Source organism: Centruroides vittatus, unplaced genomic scaffold (genome assembly GCF_030686945.1).
Source record: "Centruroides vittatus isolate TY-2023 unplaced genomic scaffold, ASM3068694v2 scaffold_654, whole genome shotgun sequence".
NCBI classification, from domain to species: Eukaryota; Metazoa; Arthropoda; class Arachnida; order Scorpiones; family Buthidae; genus Centruroides; species Centruroides vittatus.
Genome location: NW_027122714.1, coordinates 443,966 through 466,841, shown reverse-complemented (window position 1 = coordinate 466,841; position 22,876 = coordinate 443,966). Strand labels below are relative to the sequence as shown.

The 22,876-nt window shown below is 32.3% G+C and overlaps 3 protein-coding genes across 5 annotated transcripts in view; 1 reads left to right on the top strand and 2 right to left on the bottom strand.

Moving 5' to 3' along the window:
* LOC136989546 (uncharacterized protein NKAPD1-like) overlaps window positions 1–22,876 on the top strand; it is a 106,598-nt gene that overhangs the window by 77,020 nt on the left and 6,702 nt on the right. The window contains exons 1-2 of one of the 3 annotated variants that reach the window (XM_067287760.1): window positions 17,695–17,740; window positions 22,439–22,515. In XM_067287760.1, the coding sequence (XP_067143861.1) occupies window positions 22,450–22,515 (66 nt within the window). In that variant the 5' untranslated portion in view covers window positions 17,695–17,740; window positions 22,439–22,449. Of the gene's footprint in view, window positions 1–17,694; window positions 17,741–18,149; window positions 18,438–22,438; window positions 22,516–22,876 lie in introns of those variants that run through there. The other 2 variants (XM_067287759.1, XM_067287761.1) reach the window with 2 other exon arrangements.
* Nnp-1 (Ribosomal RNA processing protein 1 homolog Nnp-1) lies at window positions 406–9,500 on the bottom strand. The gene is made up of 8 exons (XM_067287765.1): window positions 9,315–9,500; window positions 3,712–3,791; window positions 3,493–3,636; window positions 1,627–1,821; window positions 1,434–1,498; window positions 1,204–1,357; window positions 1,039–1,136; window positions 406–967 (listed from the first exon to the last, which is right to left on the bottom strand). Exons 1-8 carry the CDS (start codon window positions 9,448–9,450, stop codon window positions 496–498), a joined length of 1,344 nt encoding a protein of 447 aa, XP_067143866.1. The 5' UTR covers window positions 9,451–9,500; the 3' UTR covers window positions 406–495.
* Window positions 10,492–17,379, bottom strand: LOC136989552 (uncharacterized). The gene is made up of 2 exons (XM_067287767.1): window positions 17,301–17,379; window positions 10,492–11,548 (listed from the first exon to the last, which is right to left on the bottom strand). The coding sequence occupies exons 1-2, from the start codon at window positions 17,321–17,323 to the stop codon at window positions 10,543–10,545; spliced, it is 1,029 nt and encodes a 342-aa protein (XP_067143868.1). The 5' UTR covers window positions 17,324–17,379; the 3' UTR covers window positions 10,492–10,542.

Below are 22,876 nucleotides of genomic sequence, written 5' to 3'. Positions count from 1 at the left end.
TACTTTACAATCTATACCAGTGTTTTTCAACCTTTATCTAATACTAGCACCCCTAACTTTGTTGTGGCATTCTACTTTATCAATGTAGAGTTCTTACAATTTTTGTACATTCAGTAACAAGTACAATGATGCTGCTGGGCACTATTTTGCAGCACCCTGGTTAAAAACCAATGATGTATACAATCTGAATTCAACCTTTTCTATAAGAATATGGGATAATCCTGTAGTTAAAAGTTAATAGCTTACAATACAACCTCCTCCTAATACCATTAGCTTAATTATCGGAGCCTTATATTTATTTAACATTCCCGTGCTGATTTTAGCTGCAATGAATCATCTTTTAAAGATATATAACCAATTTATGTAGATTCTTGTGAAAGATCAATGATGACTAATTGCTTCACTTTTGCTATAAATAATTTAAAATTAATTTCAGATTTATTCTAAATATATACAAAATGAAATACAACAAAAAAAATATCAAGTGAAACAATTTTATTTTTTCACTTTCATTTTTTGTTTCTTTTTAAAATGTTTGCTTTTGTTTATCAATGATTTTGTTTTCAATTTCTTAGTTTTACTGGCAACTTTAAACTTCTGCCCATCAATATTATTCTTTAATTTCTTTTTTGAATCACTGTTTTTCTTTATCTTATCACTAGTCTCCCATTTATATTTTTTGAAATTTTCTTCTGACACATTTATGGCATCATCAGAACTGTTTTTGTCAAAATTGTCATCCATTTTTGCTTTTTTATTCTTTGCAATAATTTTTTCCTTTTTACATCTCTCCTGCAATGTGCGTTTTCTAATTGTTTTCCATTTCTCGGTGTCCTCTTTGTCTTTCTCTTGCTCCTTCTGAAGATGATTAATTGCAATGCTGACATCATCTTCGTCCAAATCACTTCCGCTACTTAAAATACCATCGAATTTGGACACTGATACACCTTGAGCCAAATCTCTAAATCTATAAAGTAAATTTTATACTTTTCTGTTAGAATTAACATCATTTCAATATTTAAAAAAATAGTTTCTTACTTTTTAACCAGTTTGTACATAACTGCTCTATTTACTTTCTTCACACTTTTCTTCTTAGCAAAAGTAAATAAGAGATCTGCTACTTCATCATAATTCACCTATTAATATAAAATTATTACTTGTGTGAAAGTTACTTTTAAGAGAAAAAAAACAATGAAAAATTACCTGAAGAATGGGCAATTTTTCCTCACATTCAAGTTTTCCTTTATCTTTTTCATCATCCATTTCCTCTGTATCATCATTCTGTTCTTCAGCATCATCATTTTGATAAATAATATATTCAAATATGTTTTTTGCTATATCAGACAAGAGAACAGGGCTAAAAAATAAATTGTATATTTATAATTCTGCATTTCATTATAAATTTCTTATTAGAAATAGTATTTATAACATACTTATCTGTTTTTGCCATCATCATACAAAACTGTTGTAAGAAAATTGTCACTTGTTCGGGAAGAAGCTACCATGCAAAAAAACATAGATAAAACATACATTTCATATTTATTTTCATATAGTCTTCTCAACAATCCAATTACAAAATAATCTACATACTACAACATTTAAATAAGACAGCGCTTCATCACATACCTCTTCTCCGCCGACTCTTGCTAATTCTTCAAGAAATATGTCGATAATATGACTCTTCAATGATACTAATGTCGAATTCATCTTTGGAGCTAACACATTGCTTTCCAGTTTTTCCAATAAGTATTTAATATTGTCTTCATTCCACTTTTCCTTTCTTAGAAATTCAAAAGTTTGTCGCAAAAATCTACGGATTAGCTAAGAATAAAAAAATATATGTAAATTATGGTAACCAATCATTGCATGAAGAAATTTATTAACAACACAGAAAAAATTCCTTGAAAAGAAACTTAGTACCTTCATCAACCTTGTCATTCAATTGTCAAACTCAACACAGATTAATTAACATAATTTATATCAATACATTTATATGATTATAGATAAATAGATTATCTCCTATCAATTTAAAACTAAGAATGTATTTAAATATAACACAAGCCATATAGACAAATTTGAAAAACAGAAATAAAAATCTTTAATTATTTAATATATAATTAAAACTAAAGTCTCAACAGCAGAGCATATATTCCAGTCACTAAGAACTCTTCTAATAGATAGTATATAATTAAGAAAAATTGTCAAACAATAGTTAAATGTTATACTAGTATTAATACAGTAGTGCACTAAATATCCAGTTCCCAGAAATCCAGAATTACCAGAAAACTGGCTTGTTTTGAATTTGCTGGACTGTAGCACAGCTATAGTTTATCATGCAATCACTTTGTTTTGATTTCTGTGGAATTAGTATCAAACACCAATTCCATCACGAATGTTGTCATATGGTATATTAAAAACAGTTTTGTTCTTTTAATTTTCATCCTACAATATAGACATTATACTTTATACATGGTATTTTATATCTTAAGTAACATCTAATCAACAGATTAACAATCTAAATCAAAGAATATGCAAATATAACTTCAGATTCTGAACTAATTATCTGCAGAATGAATGATTTTAACTTGTAAAAACACATTATATTTTGAAAACTTGTAAAACATGTTGAGAATTTAAGACTGAAATAAGAAACTTGGAACTAAAAAACAGTTTGTTAATCAAACATTGAAGCAGGGAAAAAATAACACAAAATTTGCTATTCATGTTTATTATTGTTTTGCATACTTTATAGTTGGGCAACCTTCAAAATAGAATTTCTGTAGGTGGAGAACTACTCCATAAAACTGAACTGGCAAGTTAGAAGCAACCAGAGAACTTTGGTGCAATAAAAGTTTAATTTAGACTTAGTGCATGATGGCTTACAATATGAAAGAAGTTACAAGTTTACCCTAAAGAGCCACTATGAACAAGAAACAGAAAGTAACTAAAACAAAATATTGTCTGCATCATACTATGTGACACAACTAAGTTAGGGGCGAGTGGTAAAAAAGGTTTCAAACATTATTTGTGAAAAGTTAATTGGTCAAACAAACCAAAGTTTGGCAAAAATTGAGATATTCTCAACTCTTAAGAAACTGGTTGAACACTCACTGAAAGGTGGCAATTCATATCCACTTGGTTGCAGTTCTTTTACCAATGTGAACCTAGATTTCACCTTAATTAGTTAACATCTTAATTAGCTAATAACAATAATATTAGATTCAGTGTACAGTGTCTTAAGATGTGATTGTGTCAAGTTTCTTGATTCCTTCCCAGAATTGTGTATGACTTTATGGAATTGAGAAGAACATTTGCTATGATAAGATTGTATATAAACTGTATATAAATACTTTTTTTATACAGATGTCCTTTTAATTTCAAGAAAAGAACCTGCAGTCTTCTCTGTATGTAGCCAAAAACAAAGGAGATAACTAAGGAACATAAATTTAACTATAAATATAATTTGAAATATTGTTAAAAGTTTTGTCTTACCATCATAAATTTTTCAAGGCGAAACTTATCTAACCCAAACCATTCCCTCGACATAGTTTCAAAGAAACATTCTATAAACATATACGTATATTCAATTCTTGAAAATCTATGAATAAGTTCACTCATAGAATTTGCTAGTGTTTCCTAAAAAGAAAATGAAATCAAAAATGATTATGATAAATTTAAAGATTTATTATATAAGATGCATCAAATTCTAACCTGTATCAAAGGTTTGTCTGACATCCACATGCAATAGAATAGTCCTTTCCATAGTTTCATCATGTCTTCGTGTTCAAATGCTAAAAATAAAAATTTCATACTATCAGTTGTTTGAACTATGGATCATCAATTATCTATAATAGTAAGTAATACAATTTTTATATGAATGTTGATATGGGAGAGCAAAAGAGGGTCACATTGGTGGCTGTTGTTTTCTAGACCTATGATCAATATAAGGATGACGTATTTAGCCTAGCCGTCTAGCCAGGAAGTGTGAATATGCCATTCTCAAATCGCTCATAGGTCTAGAAAACAATTTTTATAATTCATTAGTTATCTAACATTACCTTCACATGCTCAAATATACCGTATTTACTCGCATATAAGGTTTTTATTCATTTTTCACTGCTTCAAAAACTTAGGTCATCCTATATGCGCGAGCAAAGGATTCTTTGCATTTTGCAATAATTTCTGTGAACCGTGTATACTTCATGCTGTCATTATAGGTCTACAGTCTATTTAGTGTAAGCTGGCACCTACTGTAAACAAATTAAGACACACTTTCCTTTGTTTATTGGTTTAATCCTACGTCCATTAATTAAAAACCACGTTGCATCTCATTCATTCGCAGAAAATAGTTTCTAGTTATTTATAAAAACATTAATGAAATATAGGTCACAGGTCACAGGTCACAATAATTATAAATGTAGTTATTTTACATTAGTTAAATTGTTATTTTTAATAAATATTAGCATATTCTGAATCATTAAAAATAAACTTTTTCCGGTCATGTGCATTATAATGTTTTGGTTTTGTTTTCCATTCATCACGTATTAAGGCAAAAATGGTTGTTTGCCTTAATACGTGCATTTGATAATATTTTATTTGTGATTAAACGAAATAAAATTAGAATTGTATTAATAAATCTAATTTTCTTTATTTTGATCTCTAAAGTCACACCTCGTCCTATATGCGAGATCATCTTATATCTGAGTAAATATGGTAGCAACTTGTATACTGAACTAAATATTATTGTATTAAAAAACAATATTACAAATAATTGGTGAGAATTTATTTAATTAATTTAAACTAGAAAAACATTTTGTGTTTTATCATGAACCAAAAAGAATGCTACAGGTAATAATTGCCTGATAATGTAATGTAAGTACATTATAATATCAGAAACCATCCAAGTTTCACATTTGCCCATTACAATTTTTCAGTACCTCCACCTCACATCACAAGTATTCTTAAAAATTCTTTCTACACTCACTGACATATCTGTTGTCATCCCTCCCATGGCAGCCATAATTCTATGACTCCTGCAGAATATTCACATTGCACAATGATGAGGGATTCTGACTTTGAGAACTGCAGAACACAAAATGCCTTTTCTGTTGCAGTGTTGCCATTTTCATTTATGACAGTTCCTTTAGGCAGGCAATGAGACATTCAAATGCAGGTGGAAGACAAAACTCAGACTGTTATTCTATCAATTGGTATAAGTCACATATTTCTCAGGTAATAATTAACATAATTATAGTAATTTAAAATAAAAGTATTAATCTTGGAAGACTGTATAGTCAGCCAGATGATTGTAAAGTAGGTATAGTTTACTGCTATGAGAGATAGAAGATTTAATCTGATTTGGATCCTCATACTCTACACATGGGTCATATCTCCAGGTAGCGTGGTTGGATTATTATTCTTCAATCTTCATTTCACTCTCGTTGATCCCATTGTGGGTCATGCAGAGTATAATAGATTGTAACACATTAACAGATTATGATCTAATGCTATTCTTTTGACTTGATTACAATAAGCAATTTCATTTAACTTCAAAACTGAATATTTGTTACAGAATACATATAAAGATATATCCAGATTTTCCACCATCAGAATTTCCTGGGTTTTAGACTCGTCCAGATTGAATCCCTGGTCTCTCAAATGGTAAGCTGCCACTTCAACTGCTTGACAGTTAATACATTGGACTATTCAGTTGTACTTATAAGTTGGCTTTAAGTTATGGTACCTAAATTTTTCTAAGTATAACTAGATCTTTGTACTGTAATACAAAACAGACATGATATAACACATTTCCTTGATTCCAGAATGTACTTTTTAACCAAATTTTACTTGACTGAAATAGGGTTGTCTCCTCAATAAAGATCTCCGGAACTGATGTAGGATGTTAGTATCATCAAAATTAATCACAACATTTTCTTATAAGCTTTAATTCATCAAACACCTCAAAATATTTGAAATAATTGAAACATTCTTATAAGCTTTATATAATTTTAATGATACTAACACCCTACATCAGTTCTGGAGATCTTTATTTGAGATCCAGTTTTAAATTTTTTTACATTACTACAGCAATGACCAATCAGATGGCACTTCCCCATCATTTCAAGATTGTTCAATGTTATGCATTATTTTTGAACACTGGGACTTAAACTTTGCAATGTCGTCACACCACATAGGAGGGTAGTTCAGAATGCAATAACACAATGTGACAAGGGGGAAATGATCCTTGCAACATCATATTTCACATTTACCATTAATCAGTAACATACATGCTATTATGTCACATTTAAAACATATTCTTTAAAATTTTAGTTTCTGTACTTAAATTTATGTAACAACACTAAAAACAGAATGTTTTATCAAGCAGTTAGTTTAATATGGCTGATAGCACAATCTGTTACAACCATAGTAAAATGATTGGTGCAATTTCTAAGCTTATGATTATAATAGTGAGAAATTTACATCATCACCTTCTCACTTTTCAAATGTTGCAAATGACTCATTACTTCATGTTTTATAAATCTGAAGTGAAACAAATGTTTAAATAACATTATGAAATTGTTGTGTTGTTGCTATGAAGTCATAGGTCATCTTTATTTCTAAGACCTGTTGAATTAAACATGATAACTCTGGATATCCATCAATATCCATTACAGCACAGGACTGAAACCAAGCACATTATTGTATTTACAAGTTAAGCAGTTGTTTATTGTGTGTAAATGTTTATCAAACTGTGATCCACAAACTCTTCAGAGTCCAAAAAGAGGCGAATCACAATCACATGTTAGAAAATATGACATCACTGCTCTATTACATGATGCCTCTGAAAAAGCAGTCTTTTATGAAAAGAAAGTTCCCAGGAAATGCATCAGATGTATAACGTGGCCAAAGTAAGTGAAGTTTCTAGACAGTCACGTGATGGAATGATGCCAAAGAGGTCACGTGACATGCTTTTTATGCTTCTGCCATCCACCTTGCCATGACATAAACAAGCTTAAACAATGGCATCTCATATGGCTTGCACTTGGTAAATAGTTCTATGATATTTTGTTTCTAGTGCTTTTTATACAAGTCGGCAACAAAAAATTCTGTTTTGGAAGTTATCAAATATGTTGCTTAAAAAAATGATAAGAAAACACATATTGTTAAGCTTCTATAGCTTTACCCAAGAAAGTTCCCTTGTCAAAAACATGCAAGTGATGATAAAATAATGTTAACCTAACAACAGGAGCCGGACTGCCATCTGCTCGGTAGCCGTTTCTTCACAAAGAACATCACGGTCTACGGACTTACAGTTTTATAGCAACATCTCATCGTTACACACTTTCCCCTACTTTACTTTGTTAGACAAAGAAGCAATCTTTGATCAATTATCGCAACTGAAAGGTAGCATACATTTAGATGCACCATCAAAACAGGCAACACTTTCTCAAGTAGCACTTCCAAACAGAATACTTCATAAAAAACTTCTCAACAGATTCAAACAGAGTCCACTAAACATGCCATTCTCAAATTGTTCGAAATGGTGAAATTCTTCTAATTCTACACCTACATATTTCATTTCAACTGAATCTAGGCAAGCTGTATCATCACAAACTAACAATTAATTTTTAAAAATAAAAGAATTTAAAGATATAATTGTACAATTATGTTATTGATAATATGCCAAATTAACAAACTTGCTTCAATTTTTGTTCTCACAATTTCCAATTTCTATTGGATACAAATGCAGCTCCAAATGAAGTAGTTGGAGGACCTTATTAGAGTTGTAGACAATTCCCTTAGGAGTAAAAAAGTCAGTTAAGGGTCCATTTACACACAACAGTGACATGCCGGCACAGTGACCGTTTGGTGAGTGACGTCGAGCATGGCACAGTGATGAGTATTTACACACGACAGTGACGTGACCGTACTGTCGGTGAGTGGTCATGGACTTTTCTGAGGATAAATTGGCTATGATAGCTATATCTTTGGATGAAGAAAAAAAAATGCAATCAAAAAAGCATACATCAAGCATGGACAAAAAATATCAACAGAATGGGAGTTTCATACTCTTTATGAAAAACTGAGATGACGAATCTATATTTTTTGAATATTTTCGAATGTACCAACATACATTTCATCACGTATCTAAATGCCTTTTACCAGTGCGCGTATCATCCACAACAAAGTAGTTACAAACGTTTCCGAATCTAACGGTTCTTAATCAGGTAACGATCCCCTAACGGAATGCGCTTCGATTCAAAGTTGTGAAGAAATACGATCCAGAATGTTGTCCTGACCCGATGACGTCAATATGGACCTACGCGCTAAGCATGTTGAGTTCTAAATAGCTGTATCGACGGCATGGCAGGCCCTACTAGATAAAACGATAAATTAGAACTCAACACGCTTAGCACGCAGGTCCGTATTGACGTCATCGGGTCGGGACAACGTTTCGGATTGTGTTTCTTCACGACTTTAAATCGAAGTGCATTCCATCAGGGGATCGTTACCTGATGAAGAACTGTTAGGTTTGAAAACGTTTGTAACTACTTTGTTGTGGATGATACGTGCACCGGTAAAAGGCATTTAGATACATGAAACTTTACTGTTCTCCAGAGTAGATATTCTACCATCTTTCGAATACATTTCATATTTTATTAAACAAAACAGAGAAATATTCGTTTTGTACCCAATGTTCATGTATTTCGAATGAGATAAATCTAATAAAACAGGATTTTGATCCACAATTTCATTTAAATGTTCATCATCCATTGGAAAACAAAATTTACTGTCAGTGAAAATATAGTTCCTGTCAAATGTACTTTCACAGTACAGTCACGCAACTGCCACTGCACAGCACTGTGATGGTCTGGACAGGGTGGTTTAAAACTAGGTCAACGATTTCTCACAGGCAAATATTCACTGCACTGTGCCGGCACGTCACTGTTGTGTGTAAATGGAGCATAATCTTTACTTACGTGGACTGTCATGGTGGCGGGATGCACGTTCTAACCTAACCTATTCTAATAAATTACCAAAATTACTAATGTAAGAAAGATGTAAAATAACTCAAAAAATGATTTATATGAAGAAAGAATTTGGATTTAATTTATTTGAATAGGTTATGTTAGGTTAGAACGTGCGTCCCGCCGCCATGACGGCCCACGTAAGATTAACCGATTAACCAAAAAGTCGAAGAAACCGATTGTCTGTTTTTTCGGTCATCTATAGGGGGGTCTAAAATTTGAAGAGGTCCAAACCCCTCATTCAGAACTGCAATTTTACCGCGTGCCTCGTAATCGGTAACTTACCATTTTCGCAAGAGGATCTGGCCGCTAACCATCTTTGCAATCTTTTAAATGCCCTGTCACGAATTTTCTTTTGATTAGATGCTAAATGCTGCGCGAAATGAACTTCGGCAGTCACTTTAATACGCTTTTCCGACATTATTCAATATCACACATTCAAAGCAGAACGAAAACATGCGTAAAGCACGTGTCTATGATTTAAGTGTTGCCAGCTATAATCAATAGTTTCCGACAACTTTTTTTTTCTACGTAAGATATATTTTACACAGAAAAATTTCGTGTACTAATAAATAAAATTATAATTTTTTGGCTTATCAAGTGATATAAAAATTTACAATTTTGTCGTAGACACGTAATTAAATTAATACGTAATTTGACAGCTGGATGACGGATGCCTTTTTTTTCTAACTCTCCGTCCTATGAGCACAAAGCGGGCCTTCTTACCAAGTCTTTCGTGGGTTCGGCCAGGCCACAATGTGGTAGTGACGAACCACTCCCAAAATATTCTTGGAATTTTTCGATTCGTTCGGACTCGATCCCGGGTCCCCAAAGCGTTACGCTGCCATGATAACATCCGGTCTTCCATTCTTTGAGGATGGGAAGATGGCCCATATTAGAAATTTGAATCATGTTGAATTTAATTTTAACTTGTCTCTGAATATGAACACTGATCAAACAAGGAAACATTACTGCACCTAGTCCCTCTGCAACACAAATAGCAATGATGATAATTTGCTACAATTTTTTTTAAACTCTGCCCTGTAGGCAGTAATGATGCTTTTCAGCAAGCCCATTTTGTGTTCGACCGGGCCCACAATGGGAAAGGCGGGTGATGAGGGACGGGGTTCAACTTATCCGGATAGATCATCTCAAAAATTCCTGGAATTTTTCATCCATCTGGATTTGATCATGGGTCCCCAGAGTGGTAGGCTGCCACTTTAATTGCTGCTGGCCATTTTAATTGAATTTGTGGTTTTAACTGTAAAATAAATGAAATGAAAGAATTACATACTTTTAATAGAACAAATTTTATTTTTTCCATTAACATAAAAAAATTCCTGTTGCAAACAACAAAATGGAGTTCAATTTGGTTTTTTTAATAAATGAAAATATATATTCTAAATATATCAACAAATTTATTAAACATTAATATGATAAACAACAACAGAAAACAATAAGATTCTAAATTAATCTGATAAATATTCATTTAGACTAATATAAAAAAAATATTTTAACTCTTTTGAAACAAAGAAACGAGACAACATACAGAATATTGTTGTAATGATTTTGTATTTCTTGAATCACCTTTTGTTTTGTTCGATATTTTATACCGTTTCATTAACGTAGAAAGTACGCTGCATATGGGATACGGATGCCTTGCACTAACGGACATTCTGTTCAAAGCGTCGTCTTGGGATACGTCGTGTAAGTTTTGCAATCGTGTACCTTCGTCGTCATCGATCTGTAGATTTTCTTTATCTTTGTCGGTAACTTCTACGGCAGGGATGTTCAGATCTACTTTGCTATTTTCATCGTCTACGTCCAATTTAATTTCAGATATATCCAGTTCTCTGTGACCGGAGTTAACTTTCAAGGGTGTACTAGTTAGTTGTTGTTTTGCATTGGTTAATGGAACAAACTTCGCATCATGCTTCTTTGTAATATGCAATATTCCAACACTTTTTATTTCTTTGATGGCAATTTCTGAACAGTTTAAAGATTCAAAGTATTTAATTACATAGTTATTTTTGTCAAGATTGGTTTTCTGATATGACAATCCATCTATCAAATTTTCTCCTAAACAATCTACAAATGAATATTTATCTAAAGGCGATATACTAAATGAAGGAAATACATCATCATCACAAACACTCACATTTTTCATTGTAGAAAATTTTATATTTCCACTCTTTTCATATTCAATTTCATTAAAACTAAGCTTGTAATTTGAAGACTCGCAAACATTACGTGAGAATTCGATAGATTCTCTGCTGTAATTAATTAATCCCTCCGATTCAGTAATTGCAGTACTAAAATCTGTTATATCTGTCCACTCATCATCACTTAAAGTTGATTCTTCTTTTAATTTCTTAGAAATTCCAGAATTTAAATGTTTCTTCTTGTTTTTTGCATAGGGAAGAGTAAATGAAGAATTTGTCATTTTAGTTTGCCAAATATCTGTAGGATTATATTTATTCTTAATCCAATTCTTTGTCATTTTTGCCATCTTCTTTAATCTGTATAAAAGATGCAATTATATAATGAACTTGTTTCATATTTTCTCTACTTAATTAGCAATTTACAGTAGAAGTTTGTGAATGTGACACCTAAGGTGGGGACCAGATTGCTGAATGACCAAACAGTGAAGGTTTAAACAGGGCTGTCAAAAGTTTGTATGGAGCCTGGGTAGAGTGAGTCACCTTTTCCATTATGGAAAAGGGGACTCACTCTACCCACAAACCAACTTCTTTTTGAACAAATAAAATACATAAAATATTTATTAATAAAAAACAGTCTTAAAGATTCTGTTTTCTGTTAGTAAAAATAACATTAATTTATTGGATAGGAACCACTACAGGTGTCTAAATTTTCTATGGTTCCAAAAAAAAAATCACTAGCTCCCCCTTCTTGATTGCCCTGGATGTCAGCCTACTGCTCTGGAGAATCCAAAAACAAATCTAGTCAGGTTGTAAAACTGTAGGATATTTGTGGATGGTCTATCCTGGATATGTCAGGCCTTGTCCCTCACCAATCAGTTTCCCTATTGTGAGCCTGGCTGGACACACAAATGGGTTTGATTAAAGAAGCCCCTCTTAGTCCCACAGGACAAAAAAGTTTAAAAAAAAGGAAGATACCTAAGGGACTAAAGTAGTGCAGAACTATCAAACAAATTGGATTACCAGAAGTTTTTGTATTTTCACAAAATTCAATAAGTTATATGCAATCCAAATGTTTCAGACATTGCTGTATATTTTATATCAGAATATCCTGCTGTGTGCTTCCATTTGCTTACACCTAATCATTAATCAGTCTGAAGATAACATAATGCATAACTATACTAAGATTAATTGAAAAACCTAAAAAACATTAATGAATACATTGGCCCATCCCCACCTTTGCCTCAATTTCCACCCAGTTCTGGAGTACACATCCAAGCAAATTTTGATTTGCAGAATAGCAGCATTTCAGAGGATGCCAGATTGCAGAACATTCTGGATTATTGTATTCCAAATGAACAAACTTCTACTGTATAATCTAATAACTATGACAGAATATTATTGTTCACTTATTGTCAAGAAAATATAATAAATGAATCAAAATTACAATAGTCATCATCCAACTTTCTTCATATTATGCATTATGAGATCTAAAAAACTGTTAAGGTAGAGCCACACTAAATGCTTCCTGAGCAGAAAAATGCATTTTTAAAATAGAAAAAGCAAATTATTCAACAATGCTCAACTTCTCTGTTTCTGAACATGACATAAATCAATCAGAGTGATGGTTTGTGAATACCATTGAAATGTTATATTCAAACAATGTGACAGAAAAGAGGACATGACACTTCTGGATGGCTCCAGATGGTGTTGTTACACTTTATGTAGTCATCTAAGACTGCATTCAGACAGAGTCTTCTCCATTACATTACGTCTGGGCTATATAAGAAGGCATGTATAATGCATTAAGTAACACTTTCTTTCATTAGTCAGACATAACATAACATAATGTAAGAGTAGCCTGTCTGAATGCAGCCTAATGTATTAGTGTTCATAAAAAGGAAACAAAAAGTGACTGAAATGTTTTTCCTGCCTTAAATATTTCTGAGCATAAAACATCTAATGGGTTCCTATCTTTAAGATGTGAAAAATAAAATACAACATAATTATTTGACTTTAAAAATCTAAAATAGTATTTTAACTAGGGCAGGAGCTTTGCTAGTCTGATATATAATTAAAAAATTCAGAAATTAAAATGGAAGGCCAATTAATTCTAAAGCCAAACAAAAAGCCAGCTAAACTCAATCACAGATAAAAGAAACATATTAAAGTTAAAAATTAAAGAAAAATTAAGATGAAAAGCTGTTAATTTCATAATAAAAACAAAGATGAATATATAATAAAAATGCTACTATTCAAAAACTGGCAAACTTGATACAAGGCTACAAACCGAAATACCGGCTGAAACCGAATAACCAGCAAAATAATTGGAAAGTGCTAACATTTTTGCCTGTGTTGAATGGGCATCCTCAGGCTAAGTAATCCCACAGCTGTTGAAAACCATGTGAAAAAGGGGGTGACCTAAAAAGGAAAGAGGGAGGGAGAAAGGACAGTAAGTTTACAGTTCAAAGAAAGCTGTGGAGAAAGAGTCTACATCGGGAAAATTAATAGTGGTATTTTTGCAGACAGCCTTACTTACTCTCCTCTCAGGTTACCCCCCCCTTTTTCACAATGTACAACAATCCACCATTGTTTCAACAGCTGTGGGATTAGTTATCTTGAGGACGCCCATTCAACACAGGTGGAAACGTTAGCACTTGCCAATTATTTTGCTGGTTATTTGGTTTCTTTGTAGCTTTGTATACATAATAAAAGTATAAATTCTGATAAGAGAGACAATAAAAATGCTGATATATTTGCTATGATGACAAGTGTATCTTGTTCATATAAATTGTTAATAAGGAAAAATGAATATTCTATATTATATCTCATAGCCTATGGGCTAGCAACATCCTCAGAGATTTGGCATGATGAGTTGTTTTGTGAGAAAGGCAGTAATTTTACAATTGCATTGTCCCTCTTGCTGTAAACACCAGTACTGCTTGGTGTTTCTTAAAGGTAAGTATACACTTGGGCAGACGACAGTGCAGGCAGAGTGGACAGCGTAGGAGGAATTGCATTGGCATGTATTCCTCTGTTGGATTGTAGTAGTAGAATGAGCTGAATTTAGAGGAAAAGGAGTGAAATATTTGGATAAGGCATTTTTTAAGTTTAAATGATATCCATGAATTATTAGTGGTACTGAGCTGTCTATTATTAGAAGCAGACTATGTAAATTATACAAACATTTGCAGTTTGGAACTAGAGAAATTAAAATGGAGTTTCATGGTAAGAGAAATGTGCACAGATGTGTTCCCTGTCAAAAAATAAAAAATAAAAAGCCATCAGGATCAAGCTGTCATGGAAATATCTGTCAAAAACTTGTCAGGGAAGTTTCAGTTAGATCTATCCCTTATCACGAAGAAAGCAGTTACAACAGCAAGACAATTTAAAGCTATTAAGAGATATTAGACTTTCCACAGTACATCTAGTTCTGATATTAAGTTTAAGAGAAAGTAACCTGAGTGGAAAACCAAAGCAAGTAATCTGAATAGCAGCCTATAGACAGGGCTGGACAAAGCTTGGAAACTGTGTACAGTAACTAGAGAGCCTTGTTTACAAAGTGTTTTGCAAAAAATGTAATTTGCAGGAAATTCTGACCAATGACATCAATGTTGTGGATGTAAGCACTCGAAACACAGATAAGTTGTATAAAAGTGTATAAGCAACAAAACTGATTTAGAAAACAGAAGTGAGCATTTTTAATAAATACAATTATAAAAGTGGATCTAGCTGTTGATGTGAGTGTTCTACCAGAGATTACTTATTGTAGTATGTTTCCACAAAAACTTATCATAGGCTGAACAAATAATTGTGAGAGAAAATTATACCTTGTCATTATGCTCTTAGCTGAAATAACAAAAACAAGTTAGCAATTGAGAAATTCTATGCTGCATCTAGTGACAAGAAAATCTTGCTCAGCTATCATGCATCAGACAAACAAGGACATGTAGAATATTTTTTTGAAGTCACCACACAACTTAAAACATTTGATCCTTACTAAACTTTTGCAAAACTGTTTAAGTGTTTAAGCACTACAAAACAATGGATATCTTTTTAGATTAAAGCCAAATGCTATATCTTGTGAATGCTAGCAGGATTCCATTTAAGTAAACAATTCCATGTCTTATTTCTTCAACAACTTTTAATGTTACAAACCATGTTTTATTTTAACATTCTATGTAACAGCTAACTTGGAATATTCTATTTAAGACTTTAGAATGTTGTTTTTTAGTTACATTTAAGTGTATGGAATATAAGTTCTTTTTTCTGTAATTATTTATGTAATGTTATATATGTGTTCACCTGAAGTTGCTGTAGTATATAGACTACTATAAATATGCATGTTCCTCTGCCTTTAATGGTGTTATTGAGCCTATAAATGAGTCCCCAGATTGAAGTGCTCCAACAGATTCATGCACTTCAAATAATGAACTTCGAAAACTCGGATACACCTGATAAAACAAATGACTCAAACATAGTAAGTTCTTAAGATTGATGGTTGCTGTCCACTTAATACACTGGGTGATGTAGGAGAGAGTTATAAAACTAAATGTCATTACTACACTATGAGAAAGTTGATTGCTGCATTTTTCTAGCAGCCCTATAAATCTCAACTGGTCCAAATATTTAAGCTGCTCCTTGCAAAAGATGCAATGTAGAAGGCAGTCTTGGTCAAAATGCATCTCAACATCAGAGTTCGTAGCATATGTTGCCAGGACTGTGGTAGTGAGCCCTTTAGAGACAGAGGCCTGATGCTCCTTGAGGTGGATGCTTAGTGGTCGACCTGTAGCTTCCACTTACTCCAAATTGTGGTTAGATCTATGATCAGTAAGGAGGATGGTATATACCTCAGGGAGAAACAGCATGCCCAGTTGGACCTTAGCATTACAGGGGAGGGTGAAAATAGGCAGACTTGTTCTGAAAGCTGAGCAGAAGTTACTATTCTGCAATTTCCTTGTAAAGGACAGACAGCCTTCTGTCATATGTAACTGCTTTGTAGACAGTATCTCGGGAATGATCTTGAGATGCATCAGATGTAGCATTGGAACAAAGGTGTATGAGACCTACAATTTGTTGAGAGTAGCCATGCAGTCTGGCATTTTGGGTGATAGTTCACAGTTCACTGTTCCCATCTACAGAATTTAGTGAATGGATGTTTGCTTGCCATATTAAAGTGGTGAAGCTGGCTACCTTGAAGAAATAAGGTTGGATGGGGCCAGAATAAAAATCAGGCAGTATATAGCTTCCTGTAGACTTTAGTGTCCATTAGATAGTGTATGATGGAGGTCAGAGAGGTGCACTTATCACTCACTGTCCTGTTCCAGGCAGAAGCAGAGGCAGAGGCCATAGAAATTGATTTTACATACAAACTCATGTATACAGATTTTTTTTGCCACAAGAATGTCACCAACATAATGCACACAGAGGAGAATATGGCAGTCAAAGACGGAAAGAACCAATGCCTCTGATCGTCAAATGACGAGTTCACATAACATGCCTCAAAGAGGGCTACCCATAGGCAGTCCCTGCCTTGCAGAATAGTTCTACTGTCAAAGTCGATAAAAGAAGTGGGACATAAGAGATCAGCGAGTTCCAGGATGCTTAGATGGTGCACAGCAGAGTTATGCATGCTATTTAGGAGGAAGTTCTATAGAGCACAAAAACACAGTTCAATATAGACAGATGGGTAAAGAGACCGGAAGTCACAAACTGTAAAATATACAGGACCACAGATAGCGAGTTTCCGTGGGAGCTACAGGCCAACCACTAAGCTTCTGCCTCAAGGAGCATCGGACCTCTGTCAATAAAGGGCTCACCACCAGCTCTAGCGACACATACCACAATCCCGACGTCAAGATGCATTTCAACCAAGTCTGTCTCCTTGACGTTTTCGTCGCATTTGGGTAAGATGCTGCATCCTATCATCCTTCGAACCATTTCACAGACTCTCCCATAGAGACCTCTTTAGTCCGTGTATAGGATTTCAGGAATCATTTGTAACTTATTGTATTGGTTTTCTTATAAAATAAAACATCAGTTTGGGGATTGAAGGATAATTATAATCTCACTTACTCAAAATAATTGATTAAATATCAGTTTAATTAATTACTTGAAGCATCTTATATGCATCATAAAGAGAAAATGAAGAATTCATGCCATTCTCAAACCCGAACATTCGCCATTTTCCCATTATCTAATAATATTTTCCAAATATCTTAGAACATAAGTTTTATTTTCAGATTAGTTATATTAATAATACAATAAAATTTTTAAAATTAATTATCATTTTAGTTCATTGATAACCTGTCAATAACTTTTTCATTAATACAACAGAATGAAAACACTTATTTAAGAAATTTGCCGAACTTAATTAATTATTTTAAATGTTATTACGTAATATGTACTATAATTAATTAATATTATATTATTTGTGATAAAAAGTTATTAATACAATAAAGTTTATTTTTTTTTGTATTTGAATTAGTCATAAATTCAGGGGGCGCCAAAAGGAAAGTAAAGACAATTTATTTTTCGCGGAAATTTTTGTAAGTCAGATTTTATTTCAATTTTAAATTGTTTTTGATATGTAATAGAGCCGCTGTAATGATAAAATTCTTGTATTTAGATTTATATTAATTTCATTTAATTGGATTTATATATAGTTATTACGTTTTTATTTTTAAACTTCAGTTGTACTACATTTATTGGGTCTTTTTAAACTTTATACAGTATAATTATTACGTCCCGAACGTTGTCAGTGTCGTTGTTGTAAGCATCCGAATTCGAATATTTCGAAAACACTGTGAAATTTAGGTGAAATTTTACTTAGGTGTTCCCTAGTCGCGAAGGTCAGCTTTTCACGCGTTATCAGTCAGCTGCCCATTCTATGATACATGCTTCTCTCAAAAATTTGTCTTGAAGATGATATTACCAGCCAATTTCTTCTCACTTTACACACGGGGATCTCCTAGAACAAGTAATCTCCTGGAAGTCAACATGCTTCACAATAACTTCCTTTTCTCCTCAATTGTTGATACTGCAACTTTCCGCTTGATCTTCTTTGCTTCCACACTTTTCTTGGCTGCCGTGTCTAATAGGTAGGGGTTACTATGTGTAAAACTAAACTTACCAAAAATGAAGCAAAAAAAAAAAAGGACCGAAAACAGACAGGGATAATGCAAGAGATGCTTTTACAGCAAGAGTGAGAGACAGCTTGGATTCAGAACAGATGGCATTTATGCAGTAAGTGTAATGTTTCATTGTGCATGCAGTTCAAACATAGAAGTGCTGTGACGGAAGATGAAGACAATTTTATATTTTCAATATATACTTTTATAGAACCATTGTTCGAACTCTGGGTCAAATTTCTCTCAAATTTGGACTAGCCAAAAATACTAGCTGATCGACGACTTTATTTTACCCAGATACATTTTGAAAATTACAATATTTCCCTCCTTGGTGGGTTTTTTTCATACAGAAAGGAAATACTGTAATTTCCAAAATGCATCTGGGTAAAATAAAGTTGTTGATTGGCTAGTATTTTTGGAGTATATGGATGTGATAATTTCTAGAAAATAATGATGTTTAAATTGCTTACATATTGAGAATTAAAAAGAACAGAATAGAAGCAAATTGATATATCATAGATACATTAACGTCTTTAACAGTATAAACAATGGTATGTGTTTGCAAATTATTTAGCTTAAGCAAATGACAGAAGGACATTCCCCAAATTTCTCCACTGTAAGATTCAACAATTATAATGTAGCTTTTATTAGTTAGCAGTTTTGCATATAGTTTGTCACAGTATGTTTTCCATTTCATATAGAGAACTTGCATAAACATCATTCCATGTGACCAAATTGTCATTGCTTTGTTCTGCCATGCTGTTTGTAGAAGTGTATATAATTTGGTTTGCTTCTGAACATTTATCACATTTAGAAGATGGAAAAACATGCATTTTACTTTCCTGGCTCTATTATATAGTCCTATATCAGAGGAAACTATTGGAACATTTTTATGTTTTTGGACTCAAAACCTTGAAATGTTGAGAAATGCAAAAAATAACTAAAAATATTAAAAGATTTTTATAAAAGAATCTCATAAACAATGGTGCCATGCACAAATTTATTTCTTTAATAATATAAAATTTATCTTTTAATTAAGATCTCATAACAGCTGGGAAAGTTACTCAACTTGCTGGATTTTTTTTACTAGATTATTTGACAACTCTTATTAATCAAGATGCCGACTGGTACAGAAGTAAAATTTTAATGAATAGCAGAGTTGATCCATACAAAGATGACTCAGACTCATTCTTAGAGGATTGTAGTTTATGGCCAAGATAGAATATGATGACATCTTGTCTTAATAACCCAATTTTTAACTCTTAACCACACAAAAGCATACAGATCACTTAAAGCTCAACTTTGTACCAAATGGCTGGGTCTGTCCAAAGATTTTGGTAAAGAGTCTTTCAGAACACAACTTTCTCAGCAAGAGAAATTTAAGTACATTAAAACAAACTATGACATCTGGTCATTGTATCGTTGTAGTGAGTAAAAATATGTTTTATAATAGTTTTATTGACCATTGCATAGCATCACTTCCGAGTGCTGTGTGGTCATTTCTTTTGTAAATGTTGAATTTGTTTTATTCTGTTATAAAATTTACTTACACCATATCTCTTCATTAGGTGAACCACTTAAAGTTTACACTTTTCCCCATTTAAAGTTTGGTTACTCTGTCATGTATCAGATGAGATTAAATGGAAGTAGAAATGTCAAATGTCATCACAACTTGCATGTCATCACGTGATCACATGCAAGTCATCTATATTTATCAAAATGCACGCTTAGACGCCTTAAATATAAAGTGAACTTTAACAGCTGACAATTAAATATGTCTGTAAGATATTCTTGATTGTGAAACTATATTATGCCTCCAAAATTAACTTTTATACTTATATAAAAATGTAATACAGAAATTATTTTGATATTACAAATTAAATGGTTTTTCCACAACCAGTTTCTCAGTAAGTTTACATCATTGTACATTTTCTCAGATAATTAAATAATAAATAGCATCAGCAAATAAAGTTAAATATCCTTTGAATTCCTGCTTTGATAAAGTATTAATATAAACTAAAAACAATAGAAGGCCTAAAATTGAATCTTGAGGAACTTTGCAATTTATCTGCATCATCTTACTAGCTCTATTGTTAACAACAGCATACCAAACTCAGTTTATAAATAACATTTAAACCAATTTTAATTTTTTATCATGAATGATATTCGCTTCTAGTTTTTTAACTAATATACTTCAACCTATTGGATCAAAAACCTTAAGCAGGGCAAACACCACAAGATTCTGCTGCCCAACCTACTATGTTGGGCAATTTTAATGTTGCAAAACATGTTTGCCAACATTGCTTTTCTGAAAGTTCGGAAAACACGAAAACTTGCTGCCACCAATTGACGAACATCTCGGATGATGTTAGTGCCAGTTTACGAGTAGCAAGTAGTGACATCGATCGTCATGTGACTGGTTACTGGAGGAAAACACTGCTTGGTGTTCACTTTTTTCACAAACATTGTCAAGCAACAAGCACAGTCATCCAGCAAACTTGGTGGTGTTCACTCTTCTTTAGTTAAATTCACAATTTGACTTATCACATTATTGGAATGATTTTATTTATCACAAATAAATTCTGTAATGTGAAATAAAGCTTGTCTACTATATTTATTCATTTTTTTAATCTAAATTGCCTCTTTACAAATAAATCCAGTGTATGTAAACAATTTAACAGCCAGGTTTTCATTAATTTCTCTAGAATTTACCTAAAGCTAGTTGTGTGAAGATTGGTTTATAACTATCCACTTTGTCTTTTCTACTTTTATTATAAATTGACCTTTCAGATATTTTAACATTTCTAAAACTGTTATTTACCACCACTACTAATATTGGTGCAAATAAATCTTTTGTTTTTTCAAGGAGTTTACTGAAATATAAGTAAACAGGTAGTGGTTTCAATAACTCTTTAATTGCATACGTTAACTCCATTATGTCCTCTAGATATAAGTAAAAAGATGCTTTTGACAATTTATTTCTAACTGTAATAATAAATATTTGATGAATAAATGGGGATTCCTTTTTCAACAGTCTTCAGTTTTAATTTTTACACTTAATCACCATCTGACGAAATTCTACAATCTAATAATGATGGTTTCTTTTACTTATTTAAATTACTTAGTAAAGCAGTTTACTATATTACAAAACCCTTATTTATTATATCCAGTTAGGCAGATAAATCAACTACCTGGTTAGTTTTACTCTCTCTTAATGTACAGTACAATCGCTACACATTTACATCGACACCTGATGATGACCGTTTAAAACAGAAGAAAACGTTTGTTTAGATGACAATTATTACTGGTTTAATGGTAATTGCTGATTTTTTACTTAATGTACTGTACATATTTGTATATTTTTCTTATTTTTCTTTAAATATTTATTAATATTTTTCTAAATAATATTAATGATAATATCTACGGTACATTATCTCTTCTAAAGCTGCCTTTTCTTATTCTCAAAAATATGAACTTTCTCATCCAGTTTCTGCTCCATTCTTAATTGTAACCCAAAGGAGTTATTTGAAATTTCTCGAATATTCTTCTCCAATAGTTATAATTTGTGAAATTTATTATTTAATTTATGTAATATGTTTTATCGATGCAGTCGGAATGATCTATGCTACTCACTTGTACCCTTATATTGTGTACATTTCCAATGTTGCTTATTAATTTTAGATAATATCTAAAATTATTTTTCAAATGCCAACACAGTTCATATGATAACATCTCGCAACCATAACATTTCATAAAGTCCAATCTATTTCTAATTTCTGGGAAGTATTTATGAACTTCTGGTCTAGATCAGAAGTCACATGATTTTTCAAATTAAAATATGATTAAAAATTGCAGCCCGGCATTATGACCATGTCACGATAATTTAAATTTTATTTACAGGTTACTTATGCTTGCTAATTACAGGTTATTTTTATAATCTTCTCCATTTTCTGCCCATATTTTAATTTTTCCCACATTTTCCATGTTGGTTGTTGGGAATCATTAAAACAATCCTGACAGTTATTTTTAGATTGATAATATTTAATTTTTAATTACTTAATTTGACTGATATAATACTGTTTAACAGTTATTTTAATAATTTTTTCTTATGTAAAAGAAGAATAATTAAACATGGTAACCCGAGCTGGGAAGAAGCTTTTAAAAAACACAATACGTACCATAGATCATCATAATAGAGTAAGAAATTTGTTAAATTCCTACTTTCATATAAAAGGTTTTCCAGAAAGAATGCTACCATTTCAAATTATTGTAATTATGTTAATTGTTATCTGAGAACATCATAATATACATTTAAACATTTGAAAAACCATCAAAGTTTCATATTTACTCATTACAATTTCTCAGTGCGTGCACCTCGTGTTGCACTGACACTTCCAACCGATGCTCAAATTCTTCTTATGGCATTTGTTATTGCTCCTCCCACAGCAGACACAATTCTACTGCTCCTGCAGATTACTTATGTTGCACAATGACAAATGATTCTGACTTTGTGAACTGCAGAACACAAAATACCCTTTGTGTTGTGGAATCACCATTT